Source organism: Ursus maritimus, unplaced genomic scaffold (genome assembly GCF_017311325.1).
Source record: "Ursus maritimus isolate PB19 unplaced genomic scaffold, ASM1731132v1 scaffold_12, whole genome shotgun sequence".
Classification (NCBI taxonomy): Eukaryota; Metazoa; Chordata; class Mammalia; order Carnivora; family Ursidae; genus Ursus; species Ursus maritimus.
The window spans coordinates 2,416,270-2,436,728 of record NW_024423564.1 but is presented as its reverse complement, the minus strand read 5'-3'; the positions used below and the strand labels follow the sequence as shown (position 1 = coordinate 2,436,728).

Sequence of the window (20,459 nt, the reverse complement as noted above, 5' to 3'; positions counted from 1 at the left end):
GGAAACAGGGTTCTTGAATCATTGGGAAAAATAGATATGTTCTAAATTAAAAATATACATTAATTCTAATACTTTCTGCATAGATTATGTGCTTGGTGCATTTGTCACTGGAAATATTTGACCCCAGTGGATACACCCCATTATCCTGGGTGCTTCTTTGCTTCTTTCTGTCACCTGGCAATGTTTGCTCTAAGGAAGAAGGTTAATTTTACCAAGAGATCATCTTTTTTTTTTTTTTAGTTATCTCTACACCCAACGTGGGGCTCAAACCCACAACCCCAAGATCAAGAGTCGCTCGCTCCACTGACTAAGCCAGACAGGTGCCCCAATTTTACCAAGAGATCAAAATAAGACATAACTGAGGAGAACTTGGGGTGCCAAAGATAAGATCCTTCCTCCAGGAGTATAATGGCTGTGACATACTTGGTGTGTTACCAGTTAATTGCAAGGTAAGTCACAATAAATTTGTTAGTAGTAATAAAGTACCACAATTTGCAAGTGATATATTTAAGAATTAGAGCCGATTCAGGTTATCTCTGAACAACATCACTTTGATATAAGTGCATTTCAATACGCCTTCTGGGAGAGGAAAGGGGAGAGTCTATAGTAGCTACCAGAGACTGACATTATTTTGTGAATATGTCATGAAAATGTCTTAAATGTGAACAGCATCTGTCTTCTCTGTAGTGCTAAAGAAAAGTTGAAAATACCTGAGCCAGGGGCGCCTGGGTGGCTCAGTCCATTAAACGTCTGCCTTCGGCTCAGGTCATGATCCCAGAGACCCCAGGTAGAGCCCTGAATCAGGCTCCCTGCTGGGCAGGGACTCTGCTTCACTCTCTACCCCTCCCCCTGCTTGTGCTTTCTCTCTCTCTCAAATAAATAAAGTCTTAAAAAAAAAAAAAAGGAAAAAAGAAAATACCTGAGCCAGAGGATGTCTGACGGTGTAAATTATTTTTGTCAATCAGCTTCCATTTCCCCTTCTTGTGGCAATAGAAGGGGATTTTAAAGTGGGGACCATCCCCCAAGACACACACACTCCTGGACTTCAGAACAACTACAGCCCTAGTTCCAAGGATGCGTATGTGTCAAGATTAGCCTGTCAAAGCTTGGCATCGCTTTGGCTGGGAAAATTTTTTTTGGCTGTGGTAACTAGCAGAAGGAATTGAATCTTTTATGGAAACTATGTTGCCAAAGAAACCCCAGCCTAACTGTCTGTTGCTTGTCTAGGCTCCCAGCTTGTACCACAGCTGGAGTTGAGTAGTCTCCAGAAAGGGCATTTTCCCCATGCCCACCTCTGGCGTAGCCATCTAGAATAAGGACAAGCAAGATCATGTAGCAGGAAGAACCAGAGGTCATGGTGGACAATAAGGAAGATCCTTATAGACAACAGACCTGGAGATTCCCAGTTGGCTGGCCAAGAAACTCACTCCACCACCACGGAGAATCTTCCATATGCCTGCCTGGCAGGATATAATATATGCGGTAGAACAATGATACCTGTGTGCTATTTTCCGTCCACTCTCCCCTTTCTAAGTTAGACTTTTCATCGTAGTTACCCTGTTTCTTCTTCATTATTTTTTAGATATGTTAGATATTAGATAAGTTTTAAGTTGCCAGGTCTCAAGGGGCCATTCCCAAACTGATGAAGCAGACTATATACATCAGCCGAAATACCCTGGTCTTGTATCTGAGCACAATAACCAGATGAAGGCCTGGGCTTTCTCACTGGGGAGGGGACACTGGTAAGTACTTTTTTATATAGGCATGAACACTTAAAATATTTTATTAAGTAATCTCTAACGCCCAATGTGGGGCTTAAACTCATGACCCTGAGATCAAGAGTTCCATGCTCTTCCGACTGAGCCAGCCAGGCGTCCCTAGACACGAACATTTCTTTTTTAATATTACACTTTTTTTTTTAAAGATTATTCATTTATTTATTTGACAGAGAGAGAGAGGCAGCAAGAGAGGGAACACAAGCAGGGGGCGTGGAAGAGAGAGAAGCAGGCTTCCTGCTGAGCAGGGAGCCTGATGCGGGGCTCGATCCCAGAACGCTGGGATCATGACCTGAGCCGAAGGCAGACGCTTAATGACTGAGCCACCCAGGCGCCCCAGGAACATTCTTTAACAACAACTATTTACCCCATATTTCCTTTTCAGCAGAATTCTTATTTTGTTTAGAGAAATGCTCTTCATAGGGCCATGGGCTGAAATGAAGTCAGAGAGGTAGCCTCAGACCAGATCATATTTGCAGCCACTTAAGAATTTTGTATTATATTCTAAATTCACTAAAATATAAGCTCCATGAGGTCATGGATTTTTGTCACTGCTGAATTCCCAGAACAGTGCTTAGCTTCTTAAATGAAAGTGTAGTGGGAGGGCTTTGCCCACAAAGTGATGCGATCTGTTGCACAGGGAACAGACTAGAGTGTGGGCTACAGTAAAGCAGTGGTACATGGGAGTGGGGGTTACTGGGGCTACCACAGAAGCCCGGGGGAGAAAGGATGGGGTCTTAAACTGGGACGTCATGGTGGAGGTAAAGGAGTGGCCGGATTCACATATTTTGAGGATGGAGCCACAGAATTTGCTAATAGAGGCCATAAGAAAAGTAGAGAAGACAGGAATAACAACAAACAGTGATTGAGCAATGTTTAGTTCAAAATTACATGGCTGGATAATAAAGTTTTCAGTAGTCGCTAGAAATTCTTTGATTCTTTTTTAAAAAATTGTGATAAAGTACACATAAAACTTACCATTTTAATGATTTCTAAGTATACAATTTAGTTGCATTAAGTACATTCATTATGTTGCATAACCATCACCACATCTATTTCTAGAACTTTTTTTTAAAATAGATGATTCTTTAGAGTTTTAGATTTACAGCAAAATTAAGCTGAAAATACAGAGAATTCCAAAATATTCTTTTTTAAAAAGATTTTATTTATTTGAGAGAGAGACAGAGCACAATCGGGAGAAGGGGCAGAGGAAGAGGAAGAGGGAGAAACAGACTCCCTGCTGAGCAGGGAGCCCAATGTGGGGCTTGATTCCAGGACCCCAAGATCATGACCTGAGCTGAAGCGAGACACTTAACCAACTGAACAACCCAGGCCCCTCCCAATACATTCTTTGTCCCCATAAACCCACGACCTCCCCAACTTAGAACGCTGTCATCATTCCAAACAGCAATGCCGCACCCATTCAACGATATCTCACTGTTCTACCCCCTCCCCAGCCTCTCCACATAGCTAGAGCTTCTTCTACTTTCTGTCTCTAAATGTGCCTGTTTTAAATGCCTCAGATTAAGTGGAGTTGCTAGTCCTTTTGCGTCTGGCTTCGTTCGCTTATCATGTTTTCAGTGTTCTTCCATGCCGTAGTATGTATCGGTTATCATGCTGTAGTATGTAGTAGCTATCATTTCATTCTTTTTGAAGGCTGAATGATAATCCATTGTATGTATATACCACATTTTCCTTATCTTCATTCATCTGTTGGGGGAGACTTGTTTTTGCTTTTTGGCTATTGTGAGTAACGCTGTGAAGAACACTGGTGTACAAATATCTGTTTGAGTCTCTGATTTCAATTCTTTTGGATATATATCTAGAGTGGAACTGCTAAGTCATATGGTAAACCTATGCTTGAGAAACCATCATACTGTTAACACAGCAGTTGCACCATTTTACATTCCCACCAGCGATGTTTCAGAGTTTCCATTTCTCCACATGCTCGCCACACTTGCCACACACTTTCGTAATAGCCATCCTGCTGGGTGTGAAGCGGCATCTCATGGTTTTGATTTGCACTTCCCTAAAGACTAGTGATGAGCACATTTTCATGTGTTTATTGACCATCTCTATATCTTCTTTGGAGAAATGTCTATTTAAGTCCTTTGCCCAGTTTCACATTGGGCTGTTTTGTTGTTGTTGAGTTGTAGGAATTCTTTATATATTTTGGATATTAATTATTAGATATCTGATTTGCAAAAATTTCTCCTGAGGGTTATCTTTCATGCTCTTGAGTGAGTTTGATGCACACTTTTTGATGTTGATGAAATCTATTTATCTGTTTTTTTTCTTTTGTTGCTTATACTTGTGGTATCATGTCTAAAAAGCCAAGATTTATCCCTATATTTTTTTCCTAAGAGTTTTATAGTCTTAGCTCTTACATTTAGATTTTTAAACCATTTTGAATTAATTTTGTGAATGGCGTGAGGTAGCATTCTAACTTTATTCTTTTACACGTGGTTATTCATCTGTCCCAGCACCGTTTGTTGAAGAGACCATTCTTTCACCATTGAATTGTCTTGGCGCCCTTATTGAAACTCGATCGAACATAAATAAAAGAGTTTATTTCTATATTCTTAATTCTGTTCCACTGATCTGTAGCTTCTTGGCAGTAATACACTGTCTTGATTACTGTTGGTTGTAGGAAGTTTTGAAATTCAGAAACGTGAGTCCTCCAACTTTATTCTTTTTCAAAATTGGTTTCGCTATTCTTGGTCCCTTGGATGCCCATGTGATTTTAGTGTCGGCTTGCTAATCTCTACAAAGAAGCCAGCTGGAGTTTTGATATGGATTGTTTTGAATCTATAGACCAATATGGGGAATACTGCTGTCTTAATGATATTATCTTCCAATTGGGATGTCTTTCCATTTATTTAGGTCTTCCGAAATTCCTTCACCAGTGTTTTGTAGTTCTCAGAGTATAAGCTTTGCACTTTAGATTTGTTCCTAAGTATTTTATTCTTTTTTTTTTTTTTTAAGATTTTATTTATTGGGCAGAGAGAGACACAGTGAGAGAGGGAACACCAGCAGGGGGAGTGGGAGAGGGAGAAGCAGGCTTCCCGCTGAGCAGGGAGCCCGATGCAGGGCTCGATCCCAAGGCCCTGGGATCATGACCTGAGCCGAAGGCAGATGCTTAACAACTGAGCCACCCAGGCACCCCTATTTTATTCTTTTTGATGCTATTGTAAATGGCACTTTTTTTCTTTTTTTAAATATTTTAATTATTTGACAGAGAGAGAGCGTGTGCGCACAACCAGGGGGAGCAGCAGGCAGAGGGAGAAGCAGGCTCCCCGCTGAGCAGAGAGCCTGATGCTGGGCTTGATCCCAGGGATCATAACCTGGGCCTAAGGCAGACGCTTAACTGACTGAGCCACCCAGGCACCCCAATGGCATTTTTTCTTGATTTCATTTTCGGTTTGTTCTTTGCTACTGTATAGAAATAAAAACAATTTGTTTACTGATCTTGAAACCTGCAATTTTGCTGAGCTCATTTATTAGTTCTAATAGTTTTTTAGTTAATTCCTTAGAATTTTCTCTATAAACAATCTTGTCATCTGTAAAAGCATAGCATCTTTACCCTGATAATCTATATATAAAGAGAGTCTTAGGAAACCATGACTGTAGGCTTAGGTTTCACCCAGAAGTGAAGAACTAGGTTCCTGAAGTCCTTGGACAAACTCAGCTTATAAGTATTATAAAGCCTGTCAATGACTCATAGAGACTTTTCAAGAGCTGAAGAGCCTGAACATTCAGCCAAAAGGATATGTACTGTAAAAGAATAAACCTGCCCAGGATTTCTAGAATATCTGTACCATTAAAAGTTTAATGGGCTATCACTTATATGTTTTCATTCCTCATCACAGCATCTCTGAAGGAAAGCGAGAAATAGGGCATATTGCAGTGGTTAAGCACACTAGGACCTTAGATTCAGAAAGAACAAGCTATCAGCCAAATCTAGAATATGAGATATTCTACTGGGCAAATGATCTGGCTTCTCCATGAAATCAATTATAGGAAGAAAAAAAAAGTATGTGTGTTTGGGGGAGTGCAGGTAGGGATGTGACTGTCAAACAATACAGTACACTTAATAACAACCAAGTGCAATGTGTAAAACTGTTTGGATACTGACTTGAATAAACTTAACGGTAAAAAGATACCTTTAAACAACTGGAAAATTTTAAAAATGGACTGAATAGTAAATGATAATAAGAAACAATTGTTCATTTTGTTTGGCATGTTAATGGCATGGTGATTATATTAAAAAATTCTTCCGAGATGCATAATGACTATGAGTGAAATGATATCTGGGGTTTGCTTTAAAATACTAAATTAAAAAAAATGGAAGCGGAATGGATGACATAAGATTGGAAAATGTTGATAATTGTTCAAGATGGATAATGGGTACATGAGGCTTCACTCTGCTACTCTCTCTCCTTTTGCATATGTTTAAAATGTTCCATAACATAAATTTAAAAATACTAATTAAGTGTATAAAAGGAGACAGAAAAACAAACGTCCTGGGTATGAGTCCTGGCTCAGCCATTTACTAGCTAGCTTATCTTGGGCAAGCTATTTGACATCTGTAAAATGCCAATAACAAGGGTACTATGTGTAAGGCATTGAACATGGTATGAGCTGCATAGTAAAGCCCAATAAATGTTAGCTAATATTGGTATTATTAAAGAAATAAAACATTATAAACTGACAGGTTTAAATGTATGATCACTTTAAAAGTTTTTTTGTGTTAAAATATCAATCATTCATTGCAGTCTTTTCTGTAACTGAGAACATTGGAAATATAAATTTTGACTTATTGGGATTCACTTAAATTAATTGGAATTTCATGCATCTATAAAAATAATAACAATTCTAGGTCAGGGTCTATCAACTCTAGCATCATTTTGAAGTTTTATCTAATGCAAACAGACAGGAAGAAATTAGAGATAAAAATCAGAAAGAAAGGGGTAAAATTTACCTCTGTGGGTGATATACTTGTGTATTCAAAAAAATCCAAGAAAATCAACTGAAAAATGTATAAACAAAAAGAGAATTCAAGGTAAGGTATCTGAGTATAAAAACTAACATAACAGAAATCAACAGCTTTCAAATATACATCTAATCAGAAATTATGTTGGAAAAGACCCCATTTAAACTGCAAAATTTTTTTTAAAACCTGCAATAATAATAACAATAATAATAAAAGGTAAACATCCTGGGTTGCAAAAAAGGGTTAGCAAGAAATGAACAATATCTTTAAGGGCACAAAACAGTACTTAAAAAATGTAAAGGCATTTCTTAGTTAGGAAAAGTCAGTAGTATACAGAGGTCAATTTTCCCTAACTAAGGTATAAATTTAACGTGATCTAAATAAAAATACTAGTGGAATTTTTGATAAATTGACAAGCTGATTCTGAAGAGCACATGGAAAAAAGTAAAAAGCAAGAATATTCAGGAAGAATTCTAGAAAAGGAGGGTGATAAGGGGAAGACTAACCCATTAGGTATGAAAACACAGTATAAATGTGTGGTACTGGTCATGTGTAGTATACAGATTAATGTACCAGAAGAGAAAATCTAGGTATAAATTCAAATACATACAGGAACAGAGTAAATTTGTTGTCCACATATCTGTACAAAAGGAAATTCTAAAGGATGTTTTTTAGGCAGAAGGAAAAAAAAATCCCACATCAAAACAACAGAACAGTGTAGATTTGCCCAGAGGGGAGTCAGACATCTCTCCAGCTCATCTTTAGCACTTTGAAAGCTCAACAAAAACTACTTGCAGATTGCGGAAAGTTCTCCATCACGCCTACACATTTGAATAAGCTATTCTTTGGGCCTGGAAGGCCTTTTCCCACCTTCCCATCTGCCAAACTCATACGTAACCTTCAAAAACGTTCAGGAGTCGTTCTTCTGTGCAGTATTCTTTCTTTGAGAAGACACAGAACATGTGCAGTGTCTCCTAAATGTTGACTCGTCTCCAATTTCTTCTATTTCCATTTTGTTCTCCATCTGTTATTTGTTCTTTACAACACTGCCTTGCCAGAGGGATGTTGCTAAAATATAGATCTGATCATGTCTCTCTCCTGCTCAAAAATATTTGATGCCTACTAACTGCCTGTTTCTGTAAGTTACAGTATGAACTTCTTGAGACATGGAAGGCATTCAAGGCCTTCCCGGATTTAACTCCCATCCACTTTACTCACCTCACTTCTACTATAGATGCCTTTGCACCTCTTAGGTCACACCAGCCCTCACCATTCCTTCCGCTCTCTAGGCGCCTCTGTTCACCCAAAACATTCTGCCTGATAGGCCCTCCCTCCCTCTACTCCATCCCCACACCCATCTTTTCTGCCCATTCAGATCTTTCAAAGCTCTGTTCTCACTGAAGCCTCATCTAAAATCCCATTAAGAAGTAATGATTCATTCCTGAGCTTGCATAATTAATATTTATTTCTTACGGGTGGTGTTATTAGTTTATATGTCCGTCACTAGTCTATAACATTCTCGAAGTCAGAGCCACGTCTTACTATTTGTTGCATCCTCCTCACCTTAAATACACTGCTTACCACAGGGTAATAAATATTTACATACAAAAATAATTTTTGTGTAGAATGAAATAAAATAGTGCCTGACACCTGATTAGTATTGAATAAATGTGAACTCTTTCTAGTGGTGATAATAGGTACTCAACATTTTGTGAAAAATGGCAAAACTGGTTGTGCTGATTTATTATTAGTCAGCCACTTTCTTTTAGAGTTAATACTGCTTGGAAACGATAATAGAGTTTTAGTTTCCTCTTTTGATGACAGCAAATGTTTAGACTGTAGAACCTCAGGAAGGGCCTTAAGATATTTGTCAAGACCTACGTTTACGTGTCACTTACTCTGGTTCCCCTACAGATAGAACTAAACATTGAAGTCTCCTTATATCCATGGAATCCCTGAAATTTAGAAAGCTCTTAGTACACAGTAAGCACTTCATAAATGTTGGTTGAAGAAATGAACAAATACATGAATTAGGGTAAAATGTTTATGTGAGAGACTCCAAGTAAACTGGGAGCACATCGAATATAAGGAATACATATTTTTTGTTTTTGTTTTGTTTTAAAGTTTTATTTATTTAAATAATCTTTACACCCAACATGGGGCTCCAACTCACAACCCCAAGATCAAGAGTTGCACATTCCTCCAACTGAGCCCGCCAGGTGCCTCAGATACATGTTTTTTTTTTTCATCTTTCTGTCTCCAGCACCTAGCACAGTATCTGACGCAAAATGCATGGTTACTAAATAGGTATTTATTAAATTAGAGACAAGAGATAAATACTTGGTCTACTTTAAAAATGCAAAGAAGGAAAAAGAAAACACATTTCTTGTATCACATAAACTGGTACCAAAGATTTATGAATAGATTTATGAATTGGGGTAGAAAACATAGAAATTTCTATCTTCAGGATACAGAAGAAGTGAAGTTGGAGACTGAGAGGTCAGGTCACCTTAGTCCTCTAGGTGGTTAAAGCTAACTAGCCACTGTGAATGAGAATCTGCCCGAAGATCTCTAGCCTCTGACTCTTCACATAGCATCAGCTGCAGGACAGCAGTCCAGGCAGGCTGTGCTCACATCTTCTAGCCCAAGAATGTACATCTGTTAGGGAAATTCCTACTGCGGCCACAGTGAAAAAGAAAGGCCTTGGGTGGAGAGAAGGAAAGTAGTAGGGGTGTCACTTGGCGCACAAACAGGGGAACTGAATGGACAATCTCTATATTGCTACATCTGCTTCAAAAAAGACACACCGACTCCCTTCCAAAGTACGTCAGTATGTCGCACCATCGTGGAAGGAACGGAAGAGCAGGATGAAGTTGGCTGGCTGAAGTCACATCTTGGGGAAGCTGGCCAGGTTGGCAATGCCACAAGCGTTGTTCTTATTCCGAGCCATGAGGATATAGCCTTTGTTTCCCCAGTTTTCTCCCCAGCTGTAGGACCAATTAAGGAAAATACTTAGTACCCTCAGTTTATTTATTCATTAAACACTATTGTGCTAGGTACTGATGGTATAAAAAAATGAATAAAACAGTTTTTACCTTTGAAGAGTTTAAAGTAAAGGAATGGAGAGAAGGCATAATGCTATAGGCCTCAAAGGTAAGAGAGACTGCTTGTGATCAAAGGATCAAAAAGGCTTAATTCAAGAGGTAGCATTTGAAGTGAGCCCAAACACTGGGTAGACCTATGCAAATGGGATGCCAGCAGAGGACTATGAAATGAATACTAGAGGCAGGAGAGCATGGGACATGTGTTAAGATCATGTGGCCGAAAAATAGGGTGCCTGACAGGGTATAGTAGGAAATATGTCTGGAAAGGTAGACTGAGATCAGTTTGTATTATCTTTACTGCCAGGCTGAAGAGTTCGACCCTGTGGCCCATCGTAGTGGAGGAGACACTGAAAGTCTCAGACTGGGAGTGTAACACGGTCCAATTTGTGTTTAAGGAAGAGTAATCTTGAAAACATGAGTCTAGAGCATAAGAAAGAAGTAAGAGAGGCTGAAGCAGGTGATCTTGGTCTTACTGGGTAAACCCAATAGGAGAGATGAATGAAGCTATGAGAATGAATTAGATTGCTAAGGAAACAGTGGCGAAAATGAAAGACAAGGCAGTGCGAGATGGGAGACCGGTCTACATATCTTCCTAAATTGTTTTCATGCGTTTTCTTTTTCCCCAATCAGCGAATTCCCCAGTTACCCAATACATTTTACTTAAGACCTGTACCCTACTCCTATTCCCTTCTCTATGGGTCTCCAGTGATCCTGATCCTGCTTAAGTGTGTCCCTTATTCCTCCCAGAAATCTTGGATGCAGGCTCCACCCTTGGCACCTGACCAGGAAGGACAGAGTAAGTCCTTGGGACTGGGAGTCGAGAAAGGGAGAACATAGGACAGAAGCTGTGGGAGAAGGAGCACCTTCCTAAAAAGGTGCTTGGGTTCAGCCTTAGTTGGGACTGTGACCTATACTGCCTACCCTGTCAGTCCTCTAGGTAGCAGCCCCACTTGCTCACAGCACTGTTTTGGCCTGTGAACTCACCAGCATCTAGGACTCCTGCTCCCTGGAGCCACCAAGGACAGGAAGTTTAGTTAGTGCTGTTGCCAGGCCTGTATTGGCCAATGAGAAAAGGAAAAGTATAATTCTCATTAAGTCTACCCCCCAAAGTCACAAGGGGCTAAAGAAAAATGGGGAGCCGAAGTACTGTGTAGTTTTATTTACTCCCAATAATAGGGAAGGAAACACTAATTTTTGTTGTTGTTGTCATATCTACTTTCCAAAAAGTGTTTCTCTTCACAGACTTCAAAATCTTTGGCCAGTTTTTATATATGTTATCCTAAGTATATCTGGACAGGCAAAAAGTTGCACGAGAGGATACTAAACCTTTACGTTGGTTCCCTATCGCTTCCAAACAGACTGATGATGGAAAGCTTCCTAAGAAATTGATCACATTATAGAAAAAAGAAAGAAAAAACTATATAATTAAAAACCTCCTGCTGGTTTCTTGGTGTTCCTGTACGTTCTGGATGTAGTTAGCTCTGTCTTTCTTAGGGGGCTGTGAGATCACGGAAGGCGAGCATTCTGTTCATTTCTGTATAACTAAGCACTTTGCATGTGGAGCACCCAACACAGACTCTGAGTACTGCTGTCTGGCCATTACGTGTTAGAATTAAGAGCCTGTAGGGGCGCCTGGGTGGCGCAGTCGTTAAGCGTCTGCCTTCGGCTCAGGGCGTGATCCTGGCGTTCTGGGATCGAGCCCCACGTCAGGCTCCTCCGCTGGGAGCCTGCTTCTTCCTCTCCCACTCCCCCTGCTTGTGTTCCCTCTCTCACTGGCTGTCTCTCTCTGTCAAATAAATAAATAAAATCTTAAAAAAAAAAAAAGAATTAAGAGCCTCTAATTGGGAAGGGAGAACTAAAAAGTCTGAGACAACTTTCTCTTGAAGTGAGAGAAAGAAATATTGGGAAGTTGGAGTTGAGGCTGAGTGTTACTAGGGTGATTGCATGACAAACTTAGTATCCTCATCATTACCTGTTTTTAATGATCCAGTGCTTGTTTCCTTTCTGGATGCCGTATCCCACTGCCAACACCGCGTGGTTCAGATTATCGCTATTACAGTTTTCATCGTAGTACACACCTGGGAAACAAACTATCAAGGTGAAGCTTTCTGCATTCCAAGGGCCACCCTGAAGAATCCTGCCCTGTCAGGAGGATTGGTGACAGAGAGATGTGCTGCACTGTAGTAGCTGTTCCGTTTCCCTTGGTCAGACTCATCTAAACGTGGAAACTAAGTACTGCCAATGCCCAGTGGCTTTCGAGAAGCTGCCAAGCCCCCATCATAAGAGATGGCTGATTGTGCTCTCTAGGAACAGCTCCTTACCTTTGCTGTAAAACTGGAAGGAGGTCAGGCTTGCATCAATGGCCACAGAGATGGGTCCCACTCGGGCCACTGCCCTCTTCAGGGCCTTCTCATTCGCCTCAGGAATCTCTCTGTACCCTCTGCACTTAGCTGCCTTGCCTGTTGGGTTGTACATACAACTTTCATCCTGGAAAAAAGGAGGTTAAAACAGGAGTAGGACAAAGCAGCAGGCCAGGAACTGGTGGGTGAGAAACTCCACCAATGCTCTGAGTGATGTCGGTAAACTGACAGGGGCAGCAGGCCTACAGTCTTTAGAGAGGGTCTGTTCTCTCCTCGCCATTTTAGATAACTATAAAAAAAGAACATGAAAAGTGGATACCTTGCACATACACAAAAATCAGCTCTGGGTGGTTTTAAAACATAAATGTGAAAGGATATACTGTAAAACTTGAGAGGGAGTATTTTTATTCCCTCAGGGTAGAGAGAGATTTCTGGAACAAGGTGTTTTAAAAGCACAGATCATCTTCTGGCCATGTAGTATGTGCAAGCCTCGGAGGGCAGGGAGTCACCACTGCTCTGTGGGGAGGAGGCCAAGGCCCGGAGAGAGGGAAGACCTGGGCCCTATACACATATACCAGGGGAACTAGTGTGAGGCAAAGAGTTTTGGCTGGTGTTCTTGAAAGCACATAATATGACATTAAAACAAATTAATAAAGAACTTAGCAATTTAGCCTGTGGATTTCCAACATTATGTTTCGGAGGTCCAGTTCACAATAGTATGTTTCACTGGCAAGCCACAGTTTCGAAGTCTTATGGCAAACTATGTCAAGGTGGTGTAGTCTCTTTTGCAATTAATTTTCCTACAGGCTACCCTTTCAAAAACCTAAAGCTGACTCTGTAAGAACACGTTATCTAACTATTAACAATAATGGCAGCATTTGACATGATATTCTAAGATTACAGTAGTCTCCTGTCTTAATTTCTCAGGATTCCTTTGTTTTCTGCCGTATGATCCAAACCTTGATGCCTCCTAGTGCCAAAAATTGTTCAAATCTATAAGTAAATAAAAATATCTCAGGAATGGATTTGGAAGAATGTCATGTGATGATACTTTAAAGTCAGAATTAGCTGCATTATGGCTGGAACGAACATAAATTACTGTATTACCTGACTGCTTTTATTTTATTTTTCTTCACCTCCCTCCATTCATTCATGTGTTTATATGAGAAGTTCTTTTACTTTTAGATAATAATTGCTTTTAACAACTGTAAAGTAGATACAAGCTCAAGATTCAGAATATTAAAAATATAGAATATGGATGTGCCTGGCTGGCTCAATCGGTAGAACATGTGACTCTTGATCTTGGGGTTGTGAGTTTGAGCAAGCCCCACACTGGGTGTGGAGATTACTTAAAATCTTAAAAAATAATAAAAATAGTAAAAATGGACTACATGTCTTATATGGCTCATTCTTCATTTTAATTGATTATGAGACCAAAGTCATTCCACATTGCTGTCAAATGCTGAAGAGATCATTTGAGGGGGCAGGAGAACAGAAATTAGAAGTCAGATGCTCTTTTTCTTCCAAATTAAGGTTTCAGATATTATGTAAATTTCATTTAAATTATTCAAACTCTGAGCTATTAAACTATCTCTCAACAAACTGATTAATATAATACCATGTAATCGATATAAGCTGTCAATCGATGAGTAATCAACTATTAGCTCTGATGCTATTTAATTTCTTTTTCTTTAACATAGTTACACAATCCTTTAAGTTGGCTGCCTGGATTAATCGATATGGAAAAAATTGTAAACACAGACCTGGTTTTGGGTGGGGTTTCTTTTGTATATACTGTTGGGATTTAATTTTTTTAAAGATTTATTTATTTGAGAGAGAGAGAGAGTGCATGAGTGGGAGGGGCAGAGGGAGAGGGAGAGAAAATCTCAAGCAGACTCCACACTAAGCGTGGGGACCGATACAGGGCTCAATGTTATAACCCTGAGATCATGACTGAGCCGAAACCCAGAGTTGGTCACTCAGCCGACTGAGCCACCTGGTTGCCCCAGGATTAAAATTTTTGATATCAAGTGACAACAAAAAGTTGTTGAAAGAATATTTAACAATTTAAAAGAGAATATTTTGGGGCACCTGGGTGGCTCAGCTGATTAAGTGTCTGTCTGTGCTTCAGGTCACGATCTCAAGGTCCTGGGATGGAGCCCCACGTCAGGCTCTCTGCTCAGCGAGGAGTCTGCTTCTCCCTCCCCTTCTGTGCTTGTGTGTGCACTCTCTCACTCTCGAATTTATAAGTCTTTACATAAATAAGTAAATAAATAAATAAGAATATTTTGCTACATTATCTCACTGATTAGCCTGATGTATTCAGAAATTAAAAGTTAATCTGTTAGGGCAGCTTTAGTATGGTGCCCTAAAGTTAGCACCTTATAGTAAGTAGTAGCCCCAGAAATCAAACATGGACTTAGGACCCAGGAGTTCTGAAAATTGTATACAGATTAAAGAAAATTTATTTTAGGTACAACCTCCAATATTTCTGCCTTGTATACCTGACAGCTAAAAAACCACAACATGGAATAATAATAGCATGAAATTTACAAATTAATGTCTGTTTTGGTGTGGCCAATGTCCATGAAAATGTGAAGTGACTTTCCTATATAGGTTGTTGAGTATCCAGTGAAATGGATTTGTTCAGCCATTTACATTAATGAGCATTTATTGCAACAGACACCATCTGAGATGGGATCAGAACTAAACATGAATGAATAACACTCATTGCTACTGGATTTTTTAAAGGCACAAATTACAAAGGAAAATAATTTTACTAGTCTGAAATTAAGAACTTCTCTGAGTTGAAAGATATAAAAAGACAAGTGTTCACCTACAACGCACACAGTATTAGTATCCAGATATCTTTTTTAAATTCCTAAAAATCAGTGGGAAAAACAACTAATTAAAAATGTACAAAAGGGGGCGCCTGGGTGGCACAGCGGTTAAGCGTCTGCCTTCGGCTCAGGGCATGATCCCAGCGTTATGGGATCGAGCCCCACATCAGGCTCCTCCGCTATGAGCCTGCTTCTTCCTCTCCCACTCCCCCTGCTTGTGTTCCCTCTCTCGCTGGCTGTCTCTATCTCTGTCAAATAAATAAATAAAATCTTTAAAAAAATAAAAAAATAAAAATAAAAAAAAAATAAAAATGTACAAAAGATATAAACAGTGAATTCACTGAAGAAATGCAGATGGCCAGACAAGCATACTAATAAAGATGGGAATCAATGGGAATTTTTATACACTTCAGGTGGGAATATAAATGTTTCCAAACACTTTGGTAAACAATTTGTCATTATCTAGTGGGTTGAAGATACATGTACCCTAAGACTCAGACAATTCTGTTCCCAGGTATTATATCCTACTAAAGAAAACTGTACATTTGCACAGAAGACATGCTGGAAGTGTGTGTAGCAGATGAACAGACACAGTAGATAAATCTTGGTGCTGCTACATGACTAGTGGTATGAATTTGAGCATGCTATTTTCTCTCCTTCAGTGTCAATCTCCTCACCTATAAAGAGAGGATAAGTTTACCTTACATGTCTGTTATGAAGATTAAATGAGAAAATGAACTAAGCACATGGCTTAGTACATAGTAACCATCAATCTTTTTTATTTTTTAAAGATTTTATCTGTTTACTTGAAAGGGAGAGAGAGAGTGAGAGAGAGACGAGTGGGGGGGGGGGGGGGGGACAAGCAGACTCCCCTGCTGAGTGCAGAGCCTAACGCAGGGCTTAACCCCAGGACCCCAAGATCATGATCTGAGCTGAAGTCAGATGCTTAACCAACTGAGCCACCCAGGTGTCCTGTAGCCATCATTCTTATTACTCAAACTTGCTATCTCTGTTTCAAAAGCTCCTATTACAAAAGCCCTATGCAACCCTATTATCTATCAACCCCATGTATATAAAAGCCCTTAGATCTTCCTTTTAGATAAGAAAGGTCTTCTTCCGATTACTAAAGGAGGAAGTAAATTAATCTCTAAAGTTAAAACAAGTATGAAGCAACTTATTTTTTCTCTCATTACGTACATGTCAGCATGTTAACTTACATAATTTGCATAAACATTCCCATGGGTTCATGCTGAGATCATGCAAAATAAAGGCATACGATTCAGCAAATTAGTGTGGTACGTTTGGGATCTGTGATGGGAGCGAAGGAGCTGAGCAGGAGGTTGCAGAGGCATACTCAGATGTCTGTGGGGTCACCTGTGCTCTGTTTCCTCCAGGGCAAAGAGATGGATAGGGTTATGGTGGCCTGAGCCCCCCCAATCTCCTGGGCTGTGGCAATCTTCTTGGCCTTCTATGGGAAATTATCCTATCAACAAGGCAGTATAGGGGAACAGAAAACAAGATTTCTGGAATTGTTTCCAGGACAAAATACCAGGAAAGGAAGAGCCATTACTGAGCTGTGTAACTGCATGGTGCGGTCTTACCTGTCCCACATATGGGTAGGCATCTTCAGAGTCAATGCCCCGGTTCTTCTGCACATACTGGAAGGCATTGGTCATGTAGCCCCCTCCACAGCCATCATTCTCAGAAACACAATCCACCAGGTTCTGGGGACTCAGATTTAAGAGTTTGCCAGTTTTCTTCTTGAGTTGGCCCTCCAGGGCACCCACAGAGCTAAACGCCCAACAGGAACCACACTGACCCTGAAAGGCGTAACAGAGCAACTGTCAGTCACTGCTGTTCACCTTTTTGTTTCTTCCCTCTAAACTGCCTGATGCAATTCCAGCACACATGTCCCCTTTTCTGTGAAGTCTTCCTCTTTCCCTTTGTTTAATATTTGTTACATTGTTCTATTGTTATTGTTTGTATTGGTAACATTGTTACCACTGTCCCCATTAGCTGTAGTGGAACAGAGTACTGGCTTTGCAACCTAGAAGATATGTGACCTTGGGGAAGTTACTAAACCTCTCTGTGCTTTATCTGTAAAATCTGGATAATAATATACTCAATTATGGGTTATGGAGACTTAAAAAGTTAATTCATGTAAAGGATTTAGAAGTTTCTGACACACAACAATCTCTCAAAAAGTGCTATTACTATTAGTGTTTGTTCAGTTCGATTATACATTTTTCTTTCTTCCCTGTTCTATTTTTTAGGACTGAGGATTTCTTGAGTACACGGGTAATGTCTTAGTCATCTTGACTCTCCACTGCCTAGCACTCCTGGTAGGTTCTGAAAAAGATGTATTTATTGAATGAATGTTAAATCAGTTGTTGATCTGGTTGATATAATCGGCATTGCTAAGGTTGAGGGAAAAGTGGCATTCTCTGGCTGGTGAGGTGTTAAGATCATAAAAAAATTTTTTGGAAATGATACTCTGTGACCTAGCAGTTCCAATTTTAGGGTTTATTTTGCATAAATATTTGCACATATACATGAAAACATATTCACAGGGTGCTTACAGCAATACTACTTGTAAAAAAACAAACAACATAAACGTACAAAAATAGGTGATGACTTAAATAACAGAATAAGCTGTATTCTCTTAGCATTGGGAGAGATCCCTTAGTTCCTTGCCCTCTCTTCCTAGTTCCCTCCTACTGTAAGAACAAAGAAGCAGAAAGAGGTCATGCCAGGAGAAAGGACGGTACCTGGTTCTTGACAGGAGTAACATATCCTTTCTTCCGATAATCAATGGAGTCTGGGGCTCTGCTTTCCCAGTCTGGGATATAGAGGGTATCATTATTACGGGAATGAGAGGGGGGTACTTTGAGTCCAGTCATCTTCTGAACCACCTCTTCACTGGTCTGGGACAAAGAACAAAAAGGCAAGGCATTAGCAGGGAACTAAGGCAAACAGGGCAGGTAGGCCCAGGAGCCGAGGTTCAACTCACCATGTCCCCCAAGTGGTTCATGGCCAGTTCATATGTATGGACACCAAGAGAGGCCTCAAGATTATGGATGGAAATATGCTTCAAGTTTTTTTCCCAAATTAAACGCCGAGAGATTTCATCCACCTAAACAGAGCATAGTCAGTACTGGCACAGACTGTGTCCTGTGTATAAAGTTACATAAGTAATACTGTGGAGGTTTTTAGGAGAAAAGATGAAACTTACAATCATTCAGTTTACAGTCTAGTTGGGGAACTCACCATGGGATTAAGAGGATACAAAAAGAAATATGCAAACAAATACAAAAAAAATAGAATGCAAAGCTCTGGAGAGATGTATAGAAAATTGCTTATGGATGAAAAGCATTCATCTGAGAATTCTTCCCCAAAGAGAAATGTGACAGTTATAAAGAAAAAGCCAGAACTTGAGGGAAAGTGAGTCAAGGAGAAGGAACGAATCTGTATGTTGAGTTAGAGAACAGGGGCAGGTTTGCTTGGTTGGAGTGGTTAAGGTATCCAGATTGAAGAAGGGAATCTGGATGCTAAGCCTGGAAGTCTCACGTTCCACCTCCCCGACCGTGCTACCCTCCAGGTCCCAGGCACCTTGCTGTTATACTGCTTCCCGTAGGTCTTCTTCCATAGCTCCCATTGAGTGTCCAGTATCTCCTCAGGATATAGAGCAAAGCTTGCCATGGGCAGCAGCAGCAGAACCTCGAGCCCCCACATCCTGGGGAAGGGGATAATTAGGGGAGATTCTTCTGTGGGCCAAGGGGTTCACAGACTGGCTTGGGATGAGGAAATAGCTGGAGCTATATTCCCAGACAGGTGGTTCTTAACCCTTGGCAGTCATGGACTCCTTTGAGAAGCTAATAAAATTTTGTAACCCATTATATTCCCACTCACCCGAAAAACGCATGCACACACAATTCTGGGGAATTCATGAACCCAAAGATAAGAACACCTTCCTTGGGACCGTGATGCAAAGGAAAACAAGGATTTATAAGGAAGGAATCCAAAGAATTGAGGATGATCTGCATACGATAAAACAATGATAGGAAGGGTCTGGGTTTGGTTGGGTGCCAATACATCTGGTTCCAAGCTTTTTGACCTAGGAAGATTACACACACACACACACACACACACACACACAAACTTGCCGAGAAAGCCAGAAATGGGGTAGAAAATGGACAATCAGAAGGGACCCAGCACCTGTTTCCTCCAATGTCCCCTGCAGACCTGAAGGAGATGGACAAGGTGGAGGTTGGAAGGGGGTTGGAGAATACACAAAGGAAAAATTTCCAGCTAAGTTTTGCTTCCTGACCATTTCTTCAAGGTATTATTTACTCCCTTGCCCCAAGTTCGGGATACTTTCCCAGATCTTGCCATGAGACGACCAGGAACAGCTGACAGTATTTCCTATTCTCTAGATGTTTATTGTCTCCTTAGTCTCACACATTTCTTCCTCCTTTCTCTTCCTGCTCCCTCCTCAGGCAGGAAACTGCCCCTAATCTCAACCAGATGCTGTGGGCAGGAAAGTTTTTCTTTCTTTTCCTGACAACAAAAAACCTCTGTGATTGCGTCACAGGACAAAAGCTTCAGAACCAAAGTTTGTTAGAAGAATGTAAGACAAAAAGCAGTGTTCTGTGATCATTAAATTCACAGCTTTTCAGTTTACTCTAGCTTCACTCATTTCTTACAGCGGCTTAATTCCGTGTTCTCCGTTTTAAGAACAATTTACAGTCTGAAGCAAGTTATACAGCTTCTATCATTTTTGAATTTACAGTCCCAATTTTGTGTAATCTTTGCAGACTGGCAAAACATTCAACAAGACATTTAATATCTGGAGTGTTAAAGGCTTTGAGACAGAGTGGAAAAGCACCTCTGGGCACCAGTCCTCCTCCCCGCTAGTAAGTTAACCCTTTTGGTACCTTTGGGCAAAACAGAAGACCCTACAAGGAGAGGCCCCTCTTTAAGGGATGGGCAAAGGATTCCCTGTATCTTTAGCTTTCACTAATAACTATGTATACACACATATAAATCATAGTAGGAATCCTAAAGATTTCCAGGCAAATTTTGTTTAGCCAGGAAATGACCTAAGATGGGCATATTGCTGTTTTCACCTACACAACCTACAAATCTCAACCTTATCCCCATGTCACTACATCCATAATACTCCTAAAATGGAGAAAGCAAGGAATGAGAAGCTAAAAGATCTAGCAAGTAGAAAATGTTACCTGCTGATAGGGATCTGTGCTCTAGGCTCCGTTCGCTGGGGAGTGTGGATATGTGGGCGGATGACTAGGGGTGCTGGATTTATTCCATCAGGATTGCGGAAGTTTCAGCTGTGGGCTGGAAAATTTGAATAGGGGAGGGAGGCGGGG

General features: G+C 40.4%; 2 protein-coding genes and 1 long non-coding RNA gene across 4 annotated transcripts in view; 1 reads left to right on the top strand and 2 right to left on the bottom strand.

Annotated features, from left to right (window-relative positions):
• The first annotated feature begins 12 nt into the window (after nt 1–12).
• LOC103667535 lies at nt 13–20,306 on the top strand. Its single transcript, XR_569782.2, has 3 exons — nt 13–449; nt 17,346–17,414; nt 19,887–20,306. It is a non-coding gene; the product is annotated as an uncharacterized LOC103667535 (long non-coding RNA).
• Nucleotides 9,060–20,426, bottom strand: CTSK (cathepsin K). Of its 2 annotated transcripts, none has more exons than XM_008695692.2 (8): nt 20,313–20,426; nt 18,682–18,805; nt 18,083–18,205; nt 17,841–17,996; nt 16,674–16,892; nt 12,194–12,359; nt 11,845–11,950; nt 9,060–9,755 (listed from the first exon to the last, which is right to left on the bottom strand). In XM_008695692.2, the coding sequence occupies exons 2-8, from the start codon at nt 18,802–18,804 to the stop codon at nt 9,656–9,658; spliced, it is 993 nt and encodes a 330-aa protein (XP_008693914.1). In that variant the 5' UTR covers nt 18,805; nt 20,313–20,426; the 3' UTR covers nt 9,060–9,655. The 2 variants fall into 2 exon arrangements, with proteins under 2 accessions (XP_008693914.1, XP_008693915.1); XM_008695693.2 differs by lacking the exon at nt 20,313–20,426 and adding an exon at nt 19,288–19,309.
• ARNT (aryl hydrocarbon receptor nuclear translocator) overlaps nt 20,322–20,459 on the bottom strand; it is a 66,310-nt gene continuing 66,172 nt past the window's right edge. The window contains exon 23 of the mRNA XM_040626790.1: nt 20,322–20,427. The gene's annotated coding sequence lies outside the window, so the exon portion shown is untranslated. The remainder of the gene's footprint in view (nt 20,428–20,459) is intronic.

Coding starts and splice junctions, on each gene's coding strand:
- CTSK (XM_008695692.2), bottom strand. CDS start 18,804: ATGTGGGGGCTCGAGGTTCTGCTGCTGCTGCCCATGGCAAGCTTTGCT. Junction 17,997..18,082: donor TGAACCACTTGGGGGACATG/GTGAGTTGAACC, acceptor TCTTTGTCCCAG/ACCAGTGAAGAGGTGGTTCA. Junction 11,951..12,193: donor CTTCCAGTTTTACAGCAAAG/GTAAGGAGCTGT, acceptor TTTGTTTCCCAG/GTGTGTACTACGATGAAAAC.